The sequence below is a fragment of the Oncorhynchus keta genome, chromosome 29 (genome assembly GCF_023373465.1).
Source record: "Oncorhynchus keta strain PuntledgeMale-10-30-2019 chromosome 29, Oket_V2, whole genome shotgun sequence".
NCBI classification, from domain to species: Eukaryota; Metazoa; Chordata; class Actinopteri; order Salmoniformes; family Salmonidae; genus Oncorhynchus; species Oncorhynchus keta.
In genome coordinates this window covers 24281535-24301085 of record NC_068449.1, presented here as the reverse complement: position 1 = coordinate 24301085, position 19551 = coordinate 24281535, and the positions used below count along the sequence as shown (strand labels likewise).

Below are 19551 nucleotides of genomic sequence, written 5' to 3'. Positions count from 1 at the left end.
AGGAGTGGCTTCAGGACAAGACTCTGAATGTCCTTTGGTGGCTCAGCCAGAGCCCAGACTTGAACCCAATGGAACATCTCTGTAGGGACCTGAAAATAGCTGACAGAGCTTGAGAGGATCTGCAGAGGAGAATGGGAGAAACTCCCCAAATACAGGTGTGCCAAGCTTGTAGCGTCATACCCAAGAAGACTCGAAGGTGTAATCGTGGCCAAAGGTGCTTCAACAAAGTACTGAGTAAAGGCTCTGAATACTTATGTAAATGTGATATTTATGTTGTTTACTTTTAATACATTTGCACAAAAAAAGTAATCTGTTTTTGCTTTGTCATTATGGGGTATTGTTTGTAGATTGATGAATTTTTATTTTATTGAATCAATTTTAGGCTAAGGCTGTAACGTGACATGTGGAAAAAGTCAAGGGGTTTGAATACTTTCTGAATGCACTGTACACAGACTTATTTGAGTTTGAGGTGTAATCACGTGCCATGGCACAAGCAGTGAAGAAATAGGGTGTGGTATGCACTTCTTAGGACCCCTTTACAATCCTATATCACTGCAACTATTGTACTGTATATTCCTTCTGGATCCTGTAACTGTCTGTTGTCGCCCTATAGATGTGCATCGATCCCACCCTCTCCGTTTCCCTGGGAGAGAAGCCCCCTCCTCTGTACATCTGTGAAGAGTGCAGCCAAAGGATATCAGGGTCTGTTGTTGTAAAACCTTACTCTCCACCAAGATGCCATTCCGAACATACGTCACCTGCTGTCTGCTTCATTATTCCGGTCTTTATCCTGAGGGAGAGGCATCACCATGGCTGCATAATTCCATTGAGCAGATAATGAGATTGCCATCACTAAACAACTTGTTCTCATTTCCTCTGACTTATGGCATACTGTACACACTGTCTATGTCTAGCTCTTTAGAATACAATGTCTCTTCTTGGATCCTCATTAAAGACTCACAATATAACATGAAGCAGTCATGCAGACTACTGTATATGTTTGTGTATCTGCTAGAAGTGTATTTATGAGGTAGTCTCAGCTAACTATAATTTGATTTATGATTTATATATTTGTGTGACTTTACAGAGATCATGCAGAATGGCTTGTTGATGTGCTCTTGCCCCAAGGTGAGTGTTAGCAAATTAATCTCTCTCTCTCTCTCTCTCTCTCTCTCTCTCTCTCTCTCTCTCTCTCTCTCCAGAGTCAATCAAAGGGGAGTTTTAGTTATGACTGTAGGGAGGGAGGTGGAAGTTAGGCTGAGTGCCCACATGAAAACAATTACAGTTTACAATAGAAAACTACAGTAATTACTATAGAATTCTGTAGTAAACTGTAGTATACTGTAGAATACTATACTACACGCTGTAGTATCCCTCAATCATGTGTAGTACTTACTATAGAATGTTGTAGTATACTGTAGAATACTATAGTAATAACTACAGTATTATCCAAAAAATGACGTTGTAGTAAATACTACAGTAATGTTAGCAAAAACACTATAGTTTTTTAACTATAGTAAACACTACAGTATTTAATTTGCATATACACTGCCCACTCCCCTCTCCCATATCCCAGTTTGTGCCACCCGTAAGTGAGAAACCTACCAAATACCTGCCAAATATAGACCAACTATTGTGTTCCCTACAGGTTACAGAAAAGAGCAGAAGCACTGTTCTTCAGGTTATGTGCTCTTTTAATACTTCTCCAGTAGGTTCTCTCAAGGACAAAGCCTCCGATTTCATGTCAAATATAATAAAACAAAAGCTTTATAGTAAATACTACAGCAAGGTCTGCAAAAACACGACAGTAAATACTACAGTATACTACAGTCCTCAAAAAACACAAAGTAATTATAGTATATACTACAGTTTTCTTTTACTACAGTATTTATACTATAGTTAGTCCAGTATTTCTACCATGGTATACTACAGTATTTTTGTGTGGGTGAACCCAATGTCTGTCTGTATGTTATGTTGAATATCTCTGGCCTCGTCTTTACAGCTGAGATATCTGCTATTTGTCAAAAGAAGGTAAGGCCTGAATGTTGGTGCATTCATATGTGTTTGTGTTTGCTTGGGTTCGTATTTGTTTGTGCTCTCATCAGGTTATGCTGAATTCATAGTAGTATATTTGATGGCTAAAAATACATGGCTAAAAATGAGTACCCCTTGTTTCTACATATTAGACCAACAAGGGAAGTAGAGTTAAATAAAGGTTAAATAAAATTTAAAAAATAAAGAGTGATGGATTGGAATTGTTTGCTAGTTTGTTTGCATTTTTGGATGGCTTTGCTTACCTAATCATGGACAGTGGCTGTGCCGCCCTTGCTATGTCATTGCTGGTTAATGTGTTGGTTAATGCCTAGGACCTTGGGAAAGTATTCAGACCCCTTGACTTTTTCCACATTTTGTTAGGTTACAGCTTTATTCCCAAAATTATTTAAACAAAAATCCTCATCAATGTATACCCCATAATCACAAAGTCGAAACAGGTTTTTCAACATTTTTGCAAATGTATTAAAAATGAATAACTGAAATATCACATTTACAAAAGTATTGGAATGCATTTCAATTAACAGGTGTGCCTTAATTTGTGGAATTTATTTCCTTCATAATTGAGACAATCAGTTGTGTTGTGACAAGGTAGGGGGGTATACAGAAGATAGCCCTGATTGGTAAAATACCAAGTCCATAGTATTGCAAGAACAGCTCAAATAAGTAAAGAGAAATTACAGTCCATCATTACTTTAAGACATGAAGGTCAGTCAATGAGGACAATTTCAAGAACTTTGCAGTTGCAAAAACCATCAAGTGCTATGCTGGAACTAGCTCTCATGACGATTGCCACAGGAAAGGAAGACCCAGAGTTACCTCTGCTGCAGAGGATACGTTCATTAGAGTTAACGGCACATCAGATTGCAGCACAAATAATTGCTTCACAGAGTTCAAGTAATGGACACATCTCAACATCAACTGTTCAGAGGAGACTACGTGAATCAGGCCGTCATGGTCAAATTGCTGCAAAGAAACCACTACAAAAGGACACCAATAAGAGACTTGCTTGGGCCAAGCAATGGACATTAGACCGGTGTAAATCTGTCCTTTGGTCTGATATGTCCAAATTTGAGAATTTTGGTTCCAACCGCTGTGTCTTTGTGAGACGCAGAGTAGGTGAACGGATGATCTCTGCGTGTGCGGTTCCCACCATGAAGCATGGCGGAGGAGGTGTGATGTGTGGGGGTGCTTTGCTGGTGATACTGTTGGTGATTTATTATGAATTCAAGGCACACTTAACCAGCATGGCTACCACAGCCTTCTGCAGCGATACGCCGTCCCATCTGGTTTGTGCATAGTGGAAGTATCATTTGTTTTTAAACAGGACAATGACCAAAAACACACCTCCAGGTGGTGTAAGGGCTATTTGACCAAGAAGGAGACTGATGTAGTGCTGCATCAGATGACCTGGCCTCCACAATCACCTGACCTCAGCCCAATTGAGATGGTTTGGGATGAGTTGGAGCAAAAAGTGAAGGAAAAACAGCCAGCAAGTGCTCAGCATATGTGGGAACTCCTTCAAGACTGTTGGAAAAGCATTCCTCATTAAGCTGGTTGAGGGAATGCCAAGAGTGTGCAAAGCTGTCATCAAGGAAAAGGGTGATTACTTTGAAGAATCAAAAATATTGAATATTTTAAGCTTTTTTGGTTATTACATGTTTCCATATGTGTTATTTCATAGTTTTGATGTATTCACTATTATTCCAGAAAATAGAAAATACTAAGATTCAAGAAAAAACTCTTGAATGAGTAGGTGTGTCCAAACTTTTGACTGGTACTGTGTATATATATATATATATATATATATACAGTGGGGCAAAAAAGTATTTAGTCAGCCACCAATTGTTCAATTTCTCCCACTTAAAAAGATGAGAGAGGCCTGTAATTTTCATCATAGGTACACTTCAACTATGACAGACAAAATGAGAAAAAAAATCTAGAAAATCACATTGTAGGATTTTTTATGAATTTATTTGCAAATTATGGTGGAAAATAAGTATTTGGTCAATAACAAAAGTTTATCTCAATACTTTGTTATATACCCTTTGTTGGCAATGACAGAGGTCAAACATTTTCTGTAAGTCTTCACAAGGTTTTCACACACTGTTGCTGGTATTTTGGCCCATTCCTCCATGCAGATCTCCTCTAGAGCAGTGATGTTTTGGGGCTGTTGCTGGACAACACAGACTTTCAACTCCCTCCAAAGATTTTCTATGGGGTTGAGATCTGGAGACTGGCTAGGCCACTCCAGGACGTTGAAATGCTTCTTACAAAGCCACTCCTTCTTGCCCGGGCGGTGTGTTTGGGATCATTGTCATGCTGAAAGACCCAGCCACGTTTCATCTTCAATGCCCTTGCTGATGGTAGGCTTTGTTACTTTAGTCCCAGCTCTCTGCAGGTCATTCACTAGGTCCCCCCGTGTGGTTCTGGGATTTTCGCTCACCGTTCTTGTGATCATTTTGACCCCACGGGGTGAGATCTTGCGTGGGGCCCCAGATCGAGGGAGATTATCAGTGGTCTTGTATATGTCTTTCATTTCCTAATAATTGCTCCCACAGTTGATTTCTTCAAACCAAGCTGCTTACCTATTGCAGATTCAGTCTTCCCAGCCTGGTGCAGGTCTACAATTTTGTTTCTGGTGTCCTTTGACAGCTCTTTGGTCTTGGCCATAGTGGAGTTTGGAGTGTGACTGTTTGAGGTTGTGGACAAGTGTCTTTTATACTGATAACAAGTTCAAACAGGTGCCATTAATACAGGTAACGAGTGGAGGACAGAGGAGCCTCTTAAAGAAGAAGTTACAGGTCTGTGAGAGACAGAAATCTTGCTTGTTTGTAAGTGACCAAATACTTATTTTCCACCATAATTTGCAAATAAATTAATTAAAAATCCTACAATGTGATTTTCAGAAGTGGGAGAACTTGCACAATTGGTGGCTGACTAAATACTTTTTTTGCCCCACTGTATATGTATACTGTATATATATATATATATATATATATCATGCCAACATCCATCCAGTGTTTATTTACCAATGACTAGTAAAAGTGCTTAAATTGATTTGAAGAAAGAGGTAACCACTTGTGTCATTCAAGTGCTGTAGAAAGAAACACTATACTAGCCTGCTACAGGCTACAGGGACCTAAAGTGGAACACTCCCTTCATTACTTGTCCGATGGATGGCCCAGTCTTAATGGAACTGGCAGGGCATGATGTTTGTTCCGGAGCACAGTCCCAAGGGCATAAAAGTTCCCCCTTGTTTCCCACGGAGACTGACACACAATTCACAATGCTCAGGTAGTGTATCAAGCTGAGCTGCCGGCCAACAACTGTCCTCCATCCCAGTTCATCCAGCAGCAGTTTCAATCCTCACACTTCCTTTTCAATAGGCTTTGTCCCACAGCAGAAAGCTCTTTAAACTCTTACCTGGACCCACGCCAGCTCTCTCATTACCAGCATATTGTTGTTCTGAGAGGTGATTGCTAGTTACAGCTAGACAAGGGGTTGCTTTCACAGTGTTCTGTAGTTACAGTATTAAACACTCATATACTGTGTAGAGTATAGTCCATAAACCAAGTTTTCAGCATAATGTAACAAGAAGTTATGGATTGCGTGCAGCTGTGGTTCTTCGTTGAAAGAAAGAATTGTCCGTTTTATGTTTTTGCGAAGAACAGAGAAAGGGGGAAGGGAGGAAGAAAACAGAGATAATGGCCAAAGCTTTTAGTGGCTGATCAGATTAAGCCAGTCCACAATTTCCACCATTTTTTTGTTGAGAAATGAGACACCATAGGGACATGTGCAGTACCTATCTAAGAATGTTGCTATCTGTCCCATGGCAGCGTACACATTAGTATACACACACACACACACATATACTCAAAAGTGAAAGAACATTCATTTAATTTGGGATGTTTCAACATCAGTGTATTTATTGAGGCATAAGAGCATTTTATCTTATTTCACTTAAAGGGAAATGTAACAATTGTTCAACTTCAACTTCATATTGATCTCCAGCACCACCCCAACATCAACATATGTGAAAATGGTGCGTTTCTATGTTTTGGAGTAAAACATATACACTGAGTATACAAAACATTAAGACCACCTGCTCTTTCCATGACAAAGACTGACCAGGTGAATTCAGGTGAAAGCTATTATCCCTTATTAATGTCTGTTGTTAAATCCACTTCAATCGGTGTAGGGGAAGGGGAGGAGACAGGTTAAAGAAAGATTTTTAAGCCTTGAGACAATTTACATGGATTTTGTGCATGTGCCATTCAGAGGGTGAATGTGCCGTTGAACAGGGTATGGCAGTAGGTGCCAGGCGCACGGTTTGTGTCAAGAATTGCAACACTACTGGGGTTATCACACTCAACAGTTTCCCATGTGTGTATCAAGAATGGTCCACCACCCAAAGGACATCCAGCCAACTTGACACAACTGTGGGAAGCATTGGAATCAACATGGGCCAGCATCCCTGTGGAACGCTTTCGACACCTTGTAGAGTCCATGCCACAACGCATTGAGGCTGTTCTGTGGGCAAAGGTGGTATATTCAGTGTAAGTGTTTCCAATGACATCATCAGTGTGCATTGTGTGATTTTAACCAATTATGAGAAGGTTTTTCCTACTAATTGGTTGATGATGTCATAGGAAACACTTATCTTCCTCTGTCTTTTTTACTACAAAACATAAAAACACACAATTTTCTTATGTTGATGTTACAGTGGAGCTGGAGATGTTGAGAAGTTGAAAATGTTAGTTAAATTTCCCTTTAAATGGTGCAAACAGTTTAGATTTCTGTAACCAAAATAATTAACATTTTTATATTAAAATGATACGAGGAGTTGTCCTCTCATTGTCCCCTCTCTGTCTTGTAGAACTGTAGCTCTCATGTCAGGAGGGCGGTTGTCACCTGCTTCTCAGCTGGCTGCTGTGGGCGCCATGGCAACCGGCCTGTCCGCTACTGCAAGCGTTGCCATGTCAACCACCACAGCAGCGAGACGGGGGCTGCGGCGGAGACCCATCTCTACCAAACCTCTCCCCCTCCCATCAACACCCGCGAGTGTGGGGCAGAGGAGTTGGTGTGCACTGTGGAGGCTGTTATCAGGTGAGCATCACAGACAACACAGGCAAATAACCGTATGCTTCACAATTGCACTGATTTAAACCAGTTATCTACCTCTCTATCACTATCCATCTATCCTCCTCTGTCTTTCTGTCTGTCTCATTCTTGATTCCCCCTCTCTCCATCCATCTATCAACATCAGCCTACTGAAAGAGGCAGAGATCCACGCGGAGCTGCGTGAGTTTGAGCTGAACAGGCGTCGTCAGATGGGCCTGTCTGCCTCTCACCACTCCCTTGACAACATCGACTTCGATAACAAAGAGGACGACCAGCACGATCAGAGGCTCCTCAGTCAGTTTGGCATCTGGTTTCTGGTGTGTGGCTCGCTGGTCTATCACTCACTATCGCAGTAGTGAGATTAGGATGTTGACACACCTGTCTGGGCTCTTATTACCAGCCCGGACTGTACTCTCTTCATAGTGCAACATTATATGCTTTAACCGTATCTCTCTCCAATCTTGGAAGCCCTCGATTGACCATGATACCCTACATCCTTGCCCCCATCCCTGTAGGTGAGCCTGTGCACCCCCAGTGAGAACACGCCCACAGAGAGCCTGGCGCGGCTGGTGAGCATGGTGTTCCAATGGTTCCACTCCACAGCCTACATGATGGACGATGAGGTGGGCTCCCTGGTGGAGAAGCTCAAGCCACAGTTTGTCACCAAGTGGCTGAAGACCGTGTGTGACGTGCGATTCGATGTCATGGTGATGTGCCTGCTGCCCAAGCCTGTGGAGTTTGCCAGAGTGAGGAAGAGCGGGGGAGGGGTGGAGAGGGGGAGGAGGAGAGGTGTTGGAGGGTTAAGGTGGTTGAGCTTCGGGGGGTGATCGTGAGGGGTTGTAGGGTGTAATGGTGGGTGTAGGATAGTATGAGGTTAGGACTGTTTTTCTAGAGGAAATGCACATTGTAGGGACAGCAAGTGATGGTTGTGTTCCTTGGTGAATACCCTCCATGGTTATACCTGACCTGTGTATGTGTCTATGCACCCATATCCCCAGGTGGGGGGTTACTGGGATAAGTCTTGCAACACGGTGACCCAGCTGAAAGAGGGGCTGAACAGGATCCTGAGCCTGATCCCCTACAACGTGATCAGCCAGCCGCTGTGGGAGTGCTTCATGCCAGAATGGCTGGAGGCCATCCGCACTGAGGTGCCTGACCAGCAGCTCAAGGAGTTCAGAGAGGTGCTCAGGTACTGTATACTGAACTTCCTCCAAGTCACCCAGTTCACTGTACTACCTCCTCTACGTCAATGGGTTCCTATGGTTACTGTTGACGCAGAAATAATTTTCTCTCATGAGAAAGTTTGAATGCTATGTGAAATGTAATGTGACTATGTGAAACACACAGTCATGGGTAGACAGTGAAAACAGACTTGCTTAGTTTCCATTGTTACACCTGAGAGAGACGCAATACTAAGCCTCAGCTCTAAAAGCATTTCCCCACCTCTCCCCTCTGTTCTCCCTGCAGCAAGATGTTTGACATTGAGCTGTGCCCTCTCCCCTTCTCCATGGAGGAGATGTTTGGGTTCATTAGCTGCAGGTTCTCAGGCTACCCAGCCTCTGTGCAGGAGCAGGCTCTGCTCTGGCTGCATGTGAGTATAAGGCCTGTGGCTTTTTAGAGTGTCCATTTCATATTGAGTGGTTAATTTCATGTGTGAAATGGACAGGTTGTCATGATGTGTGAGTGCCTGGGCAGGGGCTTTACTGAATATCGAACTGGGTCACACGGCTAGCATAAGACCAGAGTTCTGAGGGGGAGAGAGGAGGGATTTTGCTTTTGATTCCATATGCACTCACAGCCTGCTGTCCTATTTATACGTGGATGGATTTTCACGTTTTCTGTCATGACTGTGATTACAGACACCAAAGTAATTCAATCTGACTATATAGGTCACACTCAAAGCAGCACTACAGGAGTATGTGTACTACATTCTAGTGTCTTGTCTTTTGCCTCTCTTAACATCTGTTTGTTTGTGTGTTTCATATGTGCGTGTGTAAACCTGTTTTTGTCATTAATGTGTCTTGTGGGTGCGTATGAGTTTGGTCTGCATCTTTGTGTGTGTGTGTGTGTGTGTGTGTGTAACTGTTGGTGTGTTTGTATGTGTCTGGATGGATGGACCCAGGTGTTGTCAGAGCTGGACATTGTGGTGCCTCTGCAGCTGTTGGTCGGGATGTTCTCTGATGGGGTGAACTCTGTGAAGGAACTGGCCAATCAGAGGAAGGCTCACGTCTCAAATCTATCTAGGGAAAATACTGAGGCTCGGAGGGTGAGATTTCATACTATGTCATCAACTCCCATGCAAAACAAACTCAATGCCAAAGAAAAAAGCTCTTATCGCTCAGATATTTCCTTTCTATCAATGAACAGTAACAGAAGAACAAATGAGCTCAGGACAGATACAGTTTACATCCACAATAGGAAAATTATTGTTATCTAGCTACCCTCTATTGTCAACCATCCACGGCCCGTGCGTTGTCATGGTAACTGCTGAAGTCTAAATATAGTCCTGTTTAAGGGGCTTAATTGAGTTTTACCATCGTTCAGATTTATCAGTTAAAGCCTTCGGCTCATCTATCGACAGTATATTTGCAGTATATTTCTACACCTGAACACACCTTGATAACTTGGAGGGTAATTCTAAGGATAGTACAAATATGAAACAATTACACATTTGTGTGTGTGTGGGTGCGTGATGTTCCTAGGAAAGCGTGGTTTCAGAACCAGGCCGTCTTGGGCAGCACAACACCCTGAGCCCATTCCCCAGTCCGTTCCGAAGCCCATTCCGGAGCCCCCTGCACTGCAGTCCCTTTAAGAACCTAGGCCATGCTACAGGACACTGTGCCCTGGACCTGGACTGTGACGATGATGACATGAACCTGAGCTGCTTCATCCTCATGTTTGACCTCATCCTCAAACAGGTGGCCAAATCTTTGAGCATGAATGTGCCTTTTGTTTGTGTGCTGAATGGGTGTGTTTGTTTGCATGTGAGCAAGGAAGTGTGTGCTGTATAATAATGTATTATTTTGAAGCTCGGAAGGCACATTCCAGACATGGGTTCAGTTATACAGTACTGTTTGCTGCATTTTACAATGCCTCACTGAATATGTCACAGCCACCAAGTTGAATTCCGTCCCACTTTCTATTGGGTTCTCCTGTTCAACCTGTTGTGTTGGTTCCTTGTCCAGATGGAGCTCCAGGATGACGGCGTGATTCTGGTTCTGGAAAGCAGCCTGGGGAAAGACATCGTGGGCATCATCAACAACGTCTTCCAGGCCCCGTGGGGGGGCTCCCACACCTGTCAGAAGGATGAGAAGGCCCTGGAGTGCAGCCTATGCCAGTCTAGCATCTTATGCTACCAGCTGGGCTGTGAGCTCCTGGAGAGACTCACCCCCAGGGAGGAGATACATCTGGTGGTGAGACACACATGCACACACACTCCTGTAAAAACAACATGAAGGATGTCCTGAAGCGTCCCAATTGTTTTTCAGTGGTTGGTAATTCTTACTGCATTTGGTTGTCACTAGACATGATTGTGTCTTCCCTATAGGAGCCAACAGATGGCTTGGAGGACACATTGCTGTTGCCTCAAGTGTTTGGACCTGAAAAAGGGACAAAGGGAGGGACAGAGGAAGGGGACCACCCTACCAGCACACACACTGACAACCCTACCAATCAAAGTGACTCTCCTGACAACCCATGTATGTATCCATGGTGACCTAAGGCTTGGGTTGGAAGGGTTTTAGAATGAGCACAGAATGTCTCAATGCATGGATATAGATCTGACGAAACACAAGCAGAACAATGCTCAGTTGTGTCGGTGCAAACACCTCATTATTATAAAAATGTAATCCCAAATGTATCGTTTGACCTGAAGCCAACGAATGTGAAAAATATGAAATGAACACTTCTCTGTAACAGTTCAGAGGCAGTGTGCAACATGAAAAGGAAACACTGCATAGTTTCTGCTTTGCTAGGCAGTGTTAGGCTTTGTTTTACATCAAAGCTTTCTGTTCTACAGCAATGAAGAATAATCCCGACAAGACGTTTTCCTACCAGCAGCTCCCTGTGTCTCTCAAGCTAATATACACCATTCTGCAGGTACCTGCTAGTCCACCTGTATCTAGTGTTAAAGTATCTTGTAATGTACAGATATAAACTGTCTAAATAATAGATGCGTAATCAAAGAAAATAATCCCCTCATGAGAAAAGATTGAGTGAGGAAATGAACTCTACCTTCTGTTCATCAATGTAGGAAATGGCCAAGTTTGAGGAGCCTAATATCCTGTTCAACATGCTGAACTGTCTGAAGATCCTGTGTCTCCACGGAGAGTGTCTGTACCTGGCCCGTAAGGACCACCCCCAGTTCCTGGCCTACATCCAGGAAAAGATGCTTATTCCCAGGTCATCACAGTCACCATCACCGCATGGGGCCCCTCCTGCAGTTTCACACATAGCTTGTTGGTTTTCTACAGATATCTTTGCGAGTACTTTCTTTAAACATGACTTGAGCCATGAGATGTTGCAACTGAAATTGTCGATCATCATCTTAATGAAAGACATGTGAAGAGCAGCCAGATCTGTGTGCGTCTAATGTGATACCTGTATGTTCTAGACTGTGGACCATGCTGAAGTCTGAGTTCTGCCAGCTGGCCTCCCTGGCCGTGCCCCAGCTCCTGCATGCCCTCTCCCTCTCCCACGGAGCAGACATCTTCTGGAACCTGGTGGACAGCAATTTCAACAGCAAGGACTGGAAGATACGCTTTGAAGCAGGTGAATGATATAGGAGGCTTCACTGTACGTACGTGTGTGTGTGTGTGTGTGTGTGTGTGTGTGTGTGTTTGCGTACAGTACCAGTCAAAAGTTTGGACACAGCTGCTCATTCAAGGGGTTTTCTTTATTTTTACTATTTTCTACATTGTAGAATAATAGTGAAGACATCAAAACTATGAAATAACACATATGGAATCATGTAGTAACCAAAGAATTGTTCAATTTGATTTGAAGGCATCCCGGATGGCGCAGTGGTTAAGGGTGCTGTACTGCTGTGCCACCAGAGACTCTGGATTCGCGCCCAGGCTCTGTCGTAACCGGCTGTGACCGGGAGATCCATGGGGCCACGCACAATTGGCCTAGTGTCGTCCGGGTTAGGGAGGGTTTGGCCAGTAGGGATATCCTTGTCTCATCGTGCACCAGCGACTCCTGTGGCGGGCTGGGCGCAGTGCGCGCTAACCAAGGTTGCCAGGTGCACGGTGTTTCCTCCGACACATTGGTGCGGCTGGCTTCCGGATTGGATGCGCGCTGTGTTAAGAAGCAGTGCGGCTTGGTTGGGTTGTGTATCGGAGGACGCATGACTTTCAACCTTTGTCTCGCCCGAGCCCGTATGGGAGTTGTAGCGATGAGACAAGATAGTAGCTACTAAACAATTGGATGCCATGAAATTTGGGAGAAAAAGGGGTAACATTTTTTTTTACAAATAGTGCGCGCTAACCAAGGTTGCCAGGTGCACGGTGTTTCCTCTGACACATTGGTGCGGCTGGCTTCCGGGTTGGATGCGCGCTGTGTTAAGAAGCAGTGCGGCTTGGTTGGGTTGTGTATTGGAGGACGCATGACTTTCAACCTTCATCTCTCCCGAGCCCGTATGGGAGTTGTAGCGACGAGACAAGATAGTAGCTACTAAACAATTGGATACTACGAAATTGGGGAGAAAAAGGGGTAAAAAATATATATATATATATATTTGAAAAAATTATTTGAGATTTTTCAAAGTAGCCACCCTTTGCCTTGATGACAGCTTTGCACACTCTTGGCATTCTCTCAACCAGCTTAATGAGGTAGTCACCTGGAATACATTTCAATTAACAGGTGTGCCTTGTTAAGTTATTTTGTGGAATTTCTTTCCTTCTTAATAATTATCTTAAGCCCACCCGACACGCAGGCGTCCCATCTAGCCATCAGGAAATGCAAATGCGCCACGCCAAATGCTAATAGCACTCGTTAAAACTCAAACGTTCATTAAAACACACATGCAGGGTACTGAATTAAAGCTACACTCGTTGTGAATCCAGCCAACAAGTCAGATTTTTTAAATGCTTTTTGGCGAAAGCATGAGAAGCTATTATCTGATAGCATGCAACACCCCGAAATACCTGAAGGGGACGTAAACAAAATAATTAGCATAGCCGGCACTACACAAAATGCAGAAATAAAATATAAAAAATTCATTACCTTTGACGAGCTTCTTTGTTGGCACTCCTATATGTCCCATAAACATCACTATTGGGTATTTTTTCCCCGATTAAATCGGTCCATATATACCCAAAATATCGATCTATGAAAAGTGTATCATCCAGAAAAAAACACAGTTTTAAAACGCAACGTAATTTTTTTAAATTAAAAAAGGCGACGATAAACTTTCACAAAACACTTCGAAATACTTTTGTAATCCAACTTTAGGTATTAGTAAACGTTAATAATCTATCAAATTGATCACGGGGCGATGTGTATTCAATAGCTCCACGTCTTCAAATCATGGTCGGAAATCTCTTCCAAAACATCCTGTCGGAGGCCGGAAGGAATGGGGTCTGTCTTCCTCGTTTGACCAAGGAACAACTCCCAGGCAATTGCCAAGACTGGCGACATCGTGTGGAAGCTGTAGGACTTGTAATCTCGGCCCCATCTAATTTGCCGTGCCATAGACAATACATGCAAGTGGCGCATTGATATTTTTTCCACTTTTTGGTGATCAGTTTTCCTTGGGCTTTTCGACGAAACGCACGTTCTGTTATAGTCACAGCCGTGATTTAACCAGTTTTAGAAACGTCAGAGTGTTTTCTATCCACACATACTAATCATATGCATATACTATATTCCTGGCATGAGTAGCAGGACGCTGAAATGTTGCGCGATTTTTAACAGAAGGTTCGAAAAAGTAAGCCTTAAGCTTAAGTGATTTTAATGCATTTGAGCCAATCAGTTGTGTTGTGACAAGGTATGGGTGGTATACAGAAGATAGCCCTATTTGGTAAAAGACCAAGTCCATATTATAGCAAGAACAGCTCAAATAAGCAAAGAGAAACAACAGTCCATCATAACTTTAAGACATGAAGGTCAGTCAATCCAGAAAATGTCAAGAACTTTGAAAGTATCTTCAAGTGCAGTCGCAAAAACCATCAAGAACTATGATGAAGCTGGGAAGCTGGCTCTCATGAGGACCGCCACAGGAAAGGAAGACCAAGAGTTACCTCTGCTGCAGATCATTAAAGTTAGCTGCACCTCAGATTGCAGCCTAAATAAATGCTTCACATAGTTCAAGTAACAGACACATCTCAACATCAACTGTTCAGAAGAGACTGCATGAATCAGGCCTTTGTGTTCGAATTGCTGAAAAAACCCCACTACTAACGGACACCAATAAGAAGAAGAGATTTGCTTGGGCCAAGAAACACAAGCAATGGACATTAGACCGGTGGAAATCTGTCCTCTGGTCTGATGAGTCCAAATTTGAGTATTTCGGTTCCAACCACCGTGTCTTTGTGAGACGCAGAGTAGGTAAATGGATGACAGGAAGGAGAGTGATGGAGTTCTGCATCAGATGACCTGGCCTCCGCAATCACCCAACCTCAACCCAATTGAGGGTTTAGGATGAGTTGGACCGCAGAGTGAAGGAAAAGCAACCAACAAGTGCTCAGCATGTGGGAACTGTTACGTTTCGCTGGTTGAGAAAATGCCAAGGGTGTGCACTTTTAACACTTTTTTTGTTACTACATGATTCCATATGTGTTATTTCATAGTTTTGATGTCTTCACTATTATTCTACAATGTAGAAAATAGTATAAATAAAGATAAATTCTTGAATGAGTAGGTGTGTCCAAACTATTGACTGGTACTGAGCACCAATTAGTATATAATATAATATCAGTATGCTACATTCACATTTAATTTAACATACTCTGACCATAAACATCATTAGAAGTAGATATTGATTACATAAGCAAAGGAACATTGAAAAATAACAAGAACAATTGCTCAGGGAAATTATGTGTCATGAGTACAGATCATTATAGGATAATGATGATCATGAATTCTAATGATCTAATTTTGGCCCCATATTATCTGTACTGAAACATATGGTAATTTACTTTTCTGTGTAAATCAACAACAACAAAAAAGACACCAGTTGGGTGCCAAAGCAGTACTATGACCCACATCATAGATTATCCATTATATTGACCAGGTACTCTAGTGGCCAATCTAACAATGAAAAGAAATGTCATCAAAAAATGGAAGGCAGTCAGGAGGAGGCAGGATCAGGTGGGACCATTCTAGTCAATGAGATGGCCGATACGCGTGTGAACAACAGGCACATGGTTTCCACTAGTTACCACAGCCACTATGGAAAAATTGGCTATATCGTAAGATTTCATGAAAACAAGCATTTGCTTTTTGGTCCTAATTTAAGGTTAGGGTTAGATATAAGGTTCGCAGTGTGGTTAAGGTTAGGTTTAAAATCCCATTTTAATAAAATAAATTGTAGAAATAGGTGGGGTTTATGACTTTGTGGCTATGGTAACTAGTGGAAACCAGGCACAACGCCGATATAACGTATTGTTTTCTCCCAGTTGCCGGGATGTCCCGAGTCCTATCTGTCCTACACTTGTAACAACCTAATCATTATGAAGCTTCTATTCCATAAAATAAGCCACACGTAGAAAATAAGCCATTACATTTTGGGGTTAACCAATTTCCTGTGTGTGGGCGTATAGCACAAACATATAGTAACCCAAAGGTCACACATTCAAATCTCATCATGGACAACTTTACCTAATTAGCAACTTTGCAACTATTTACTACTTTTTAGTTATTTTGCAACCACTTAGCATGTTAGCTAACCCTTCTCCTAACCATAACCCTTTAATCTAACTCCTAACCTTAACCCTAATCCCAAACCTAGTTTACGTTAGCCATAACAAATTGGAATTTGTAACATACTGCGTTTTGTAAATATCATAGAACTTGTAATTCGGAACATATCATACAAAATGTATAATGGACATTCATAACTGAATTGCATAACATACGAAACGTAACATATCATACTAATTGTGAAGCGTCCCAGATATATATTTATGATATACACCTTAGCAAAATACATTTAAACTCAGTGTTTCACAATTCCGGACATTTAATCCTAGTAAAAAACCTCTGTTTTAGGTCAGTCAGTATCACCACTTTATTTTAAGAATGTGAAATGTCAGAATAATAGTAGAGTGATTTATTTCAGCTTTTATTTCTTTCATCACATTCCCAGTGGGTCAGAAGTTTACATGCACTCAATTAGTATTTGGTAGCATTGCCTTTAAATTGTTTAACTTGGGTCAAACGTTTAGGGTAGCCTTCCACAAGCTTCCCACAATAAATTGGAGGAATTTTGTCCCATTCCTCCTGACAGAGCTGGTGTAACTGAGTCAGGTTTGTAGGCCTCCTTGCTCGCACATGCTTTTTCAGTTCTGCCCACACATTTTCTATAGGATTGAGGTCAGGGCATTGTGATGGCCACTCCAATACCTTGACTTTGTTGTCCTTAAGCCATTTTGCCACAACTTTGGAAGTATGCTTGGGGTCATTGTCCATTTGGAAGACATTCATATATCCCTATGTACATATTCTTTATCCCCTTACACTGTGTATAAGACAGTAGTTTTGGAATTGTTAGTTAGATTACTTGTTGGTTATCACTGCATTGTCGGAACTAGAAGCACAAGCATTTCGCTACACTCGCATTAGCATCTGCTAACCATGTGTATGTGACAAATAAAATTTGATTTGATTTGACCAATTTGCCACCAAGCTTTAACTGATGTCTTGAGATGTTGCTTCAATATATCCACATAATTTTCCGTAATCATGATGCCATCTATTTTGTGAAGTGCGCCAGTCCCTCCTGCAGCAAAGCACCCCCACAACATGATGCTGCAGTGGCTTCTTCTTTGCTGAGCGGCCTTTCAGGTCATGTCGATATAGGACTTGTTTTACTGTGGATATAGATACTTTTGTACCTGCTTCCTCCAGCATCTTCACAAGGTCCTTTGCTGTTGTTCTGGGATTGATTTGCACTTCTCGCACCAAAGTACGTTCATCTCTAGGAGACAGAACGCTTCTCCTTCCTGAGTGGTATGACCGCTGCGTGGTCCCATGGTGTTTATACTTGCGTACTATAGTTTGTACAGATGAACGTGGTACCTTCAGGAGTTTGGAAATTGCTCCCAAGGATGAACCAGAATTGTGGAGGTCTACAATTGTTTTTCTGAGTTCTTGGCTGATTTCCTTTGATTTTCCCATGATGTCAAGCAAAGAGGCACTGAGTTTGAAGGTAGGCCTTGAAATACATCCACAGGTACATCTGCAATGGACTCAAATGATGTCAATTAGCCTATCAGAAGCTTCTAAAGCCATGACATAATTTTCTGGAATTTTCCAAGCTGTTTAAAGGCACAGTCAACTTAGTGTATGTAAACTTCTGACCCACTGGATTTGTGATGCAGTGAATTATAAGTGAAATAATCTGTAAACAATCATTGGTAAAATTACTTGTGTCATACATAAAGTAGATGTCCTAACCAACTTGCCAAAACTATAGTTTGTTAACAAGAAATTTGTGGAGTGGTTGAAAAACGAGTTTTAATGACTCCAACCTAAGTGTTTGTAAACTTCCGACTTCAGCTGTACGTCTAGCCCCTGATTCCAGGCCTACGGTCCTAACACTGAAAAGACACACCCTATCCCCTCAGCCGTCAAATTAGTTGGACACTTTTGATGACGTGTCAAGACGTCTGACGAGTATACACTTGCAGGGTGAGGGAAGAAGGAATGATCTTTAATGGACCACCCTTGGCCGGAAATTCATCACATGTTCATCCCGTGATGATTGTGTTTTCAGCCACCGGTAGCTTGTGGGTGCTTTATATGCGCTATAGTCAATTATGAGAGCATGTCTACTTATATTAAAGATATAATTATGAATATACGCCTACTGTATGATAGCTAGCAAATTAATTAGCTAATTAACGTTAGCCTGCCTAGCTGGAACTTCTGAAGAAGGAAAATGTTTTATTTCTACAATTTCCAAAAGATAACCAAACAGCAACATGTTTAATTTTTACGAGACGTGCTTGTGCCGTCATGTGCATTAGTAGCACAATTTCTAAGTTATTTGCATCCTCCATTGATGTTGTTTTTAATTTTTTACCGACTTTTCTTAGCGGATGTACAATCGTCTCGAAGTAAATTTTGGGGAGTGTCAAGCCCCGGAGTGAACATAATTGTACATTCGCAAAGCCGACTAAAAATGGGGGCTGAGGGGCTTACGTTGCAAACTTCCCTTGCTTGGCTAATAATTTAGACCGTCCTCCAAGATGGCGACGGGGATTCGCCCAAGGGCATAAGGTGAGGGTAAGTGAATGAGGGTGTATCTTTTAAGTGTTTGGACTGCAGCCCAAGTCTGTTATCCCTCTGACTTTGCCTCTTCCTCTCTGCCCACAGGCAATCTGGCTAGGATAATGCTGGCTCGCCTCCTTCTCCACAGTGCCATCTAATGACAGACACTGTACATTTAGAGTGATGCTTACTTTAAGACTATCCTTTGCAATGAAAATAATGAATAGACCAGACATTTGCTTGATTTATTATTTCCCCCCATAATGAAATCGGGGAGGATACTGTGGATCTCCATCCGTACGTTCTTTCATCACATGTGATATCTCATACATCACTGGCCCAATTTTGAGAAACTTGGGTGAATGATGCGTCTTGCCATAGAGATCCGGAATTTACAAAATTGTGTTATTTTTATGGGGGATTGGAAATGATGCAGACAATTACATTGATATAAGCTACAATCTATCTCCAATATTAAAGCTGATCTACACCTTAATTAATACATTTTTTACAAAATTGCATTATTCGTAGAGACGACATGTTTACTGAAAAGTAAGGTTTACAAGAGAAAGAATTCAGATTAGATTGTAGAACGTGGTGTTCTCATTATACCTTTTACTTAGTGTTCTATCTACCTCTATGTGTCATGGCGCTGAGATATTGTCTTATGCCCTGTCTGTGTTGTCATGGTAACTCCCAGTGGAGAAGGTAGCAGTGCTCTGTCGGTTCCTAGACATTGGTTCTGTGACGAAAAATCACCTGCTGAAGTACTCCCTGGCCCACGCCTTCTGCTGCTTCCTGGCCTCTGTGGAGGATGTCAACCCGGCTGTGGCCACACGCGCCAGGCTGCTGCTGGACACCATCAAGAGCCCAGCACTACAGGTGACTAACAGAGCTCTATCTAGGCCAAGATAAATACTCTTATTCAACTACCATACAACC

At 42.3% G+C, this 19551-nt stretch overlaps 1 protein-coding gene across 7 annotated transcripts in view; it reads left to right on the top strand.

Moving 5' to 3' along the window:
• LOC118362545 (protein unc-79 homolog) overlaps positions 1-19551 on the top strand; it is a 48450-nt gene that overhangs the window by 11904 nt on the left and 16995 nt on the right. For all 7 annotated transcript variants that reach the window (XM_052486279.1, XM_035742959.2, XM_035742958.2 and 4 more), the window contains 16 exons: positions 614-702; positions 1088-1128; positions 2003-2031; positions 6932-7161; positions 7322-7493; positions 7692-7922; positions 8175-8365; positions 8644-8767; positions 9299-9442; positions 9879-10094; positions 10362-10589; positions 10724-10874; positions 11195-11274; positions 11429-11577; positions 11789-11946; positions 19310-19491. In XM_052486279.1, the coding sequence (XP_052342239.1) occupies positions 614-702; positions 1088-1128; positions 2003-2031; positions 6932-7161; positions 7322-7493; positions 7692-7922; positions 8175-8365; positions 8644-8767; positions 9299-9442; positions 9879-10094; positions 10362-10589; positions 10724-10874; positions 11195-11274; positions 11429-11577; positions 11789-11946; positions 19310-19491 (2415 nt within the window). The remainder of the gene's footprint in view (positions 1-613; positions 703-1087; positions 1129-2002; positions 2032-6931; positions 7162-7321; positions 7494-7691; positions 7923-8174; positions 8366-8643; positions 8768-9298; positions 9443-9878; positions 10095-10361; positions 10590-10723; positions 10875-11194; positions 11275-11428; positions 11578-11788; positions 11947-19309; positions 19492-19551) is intronic.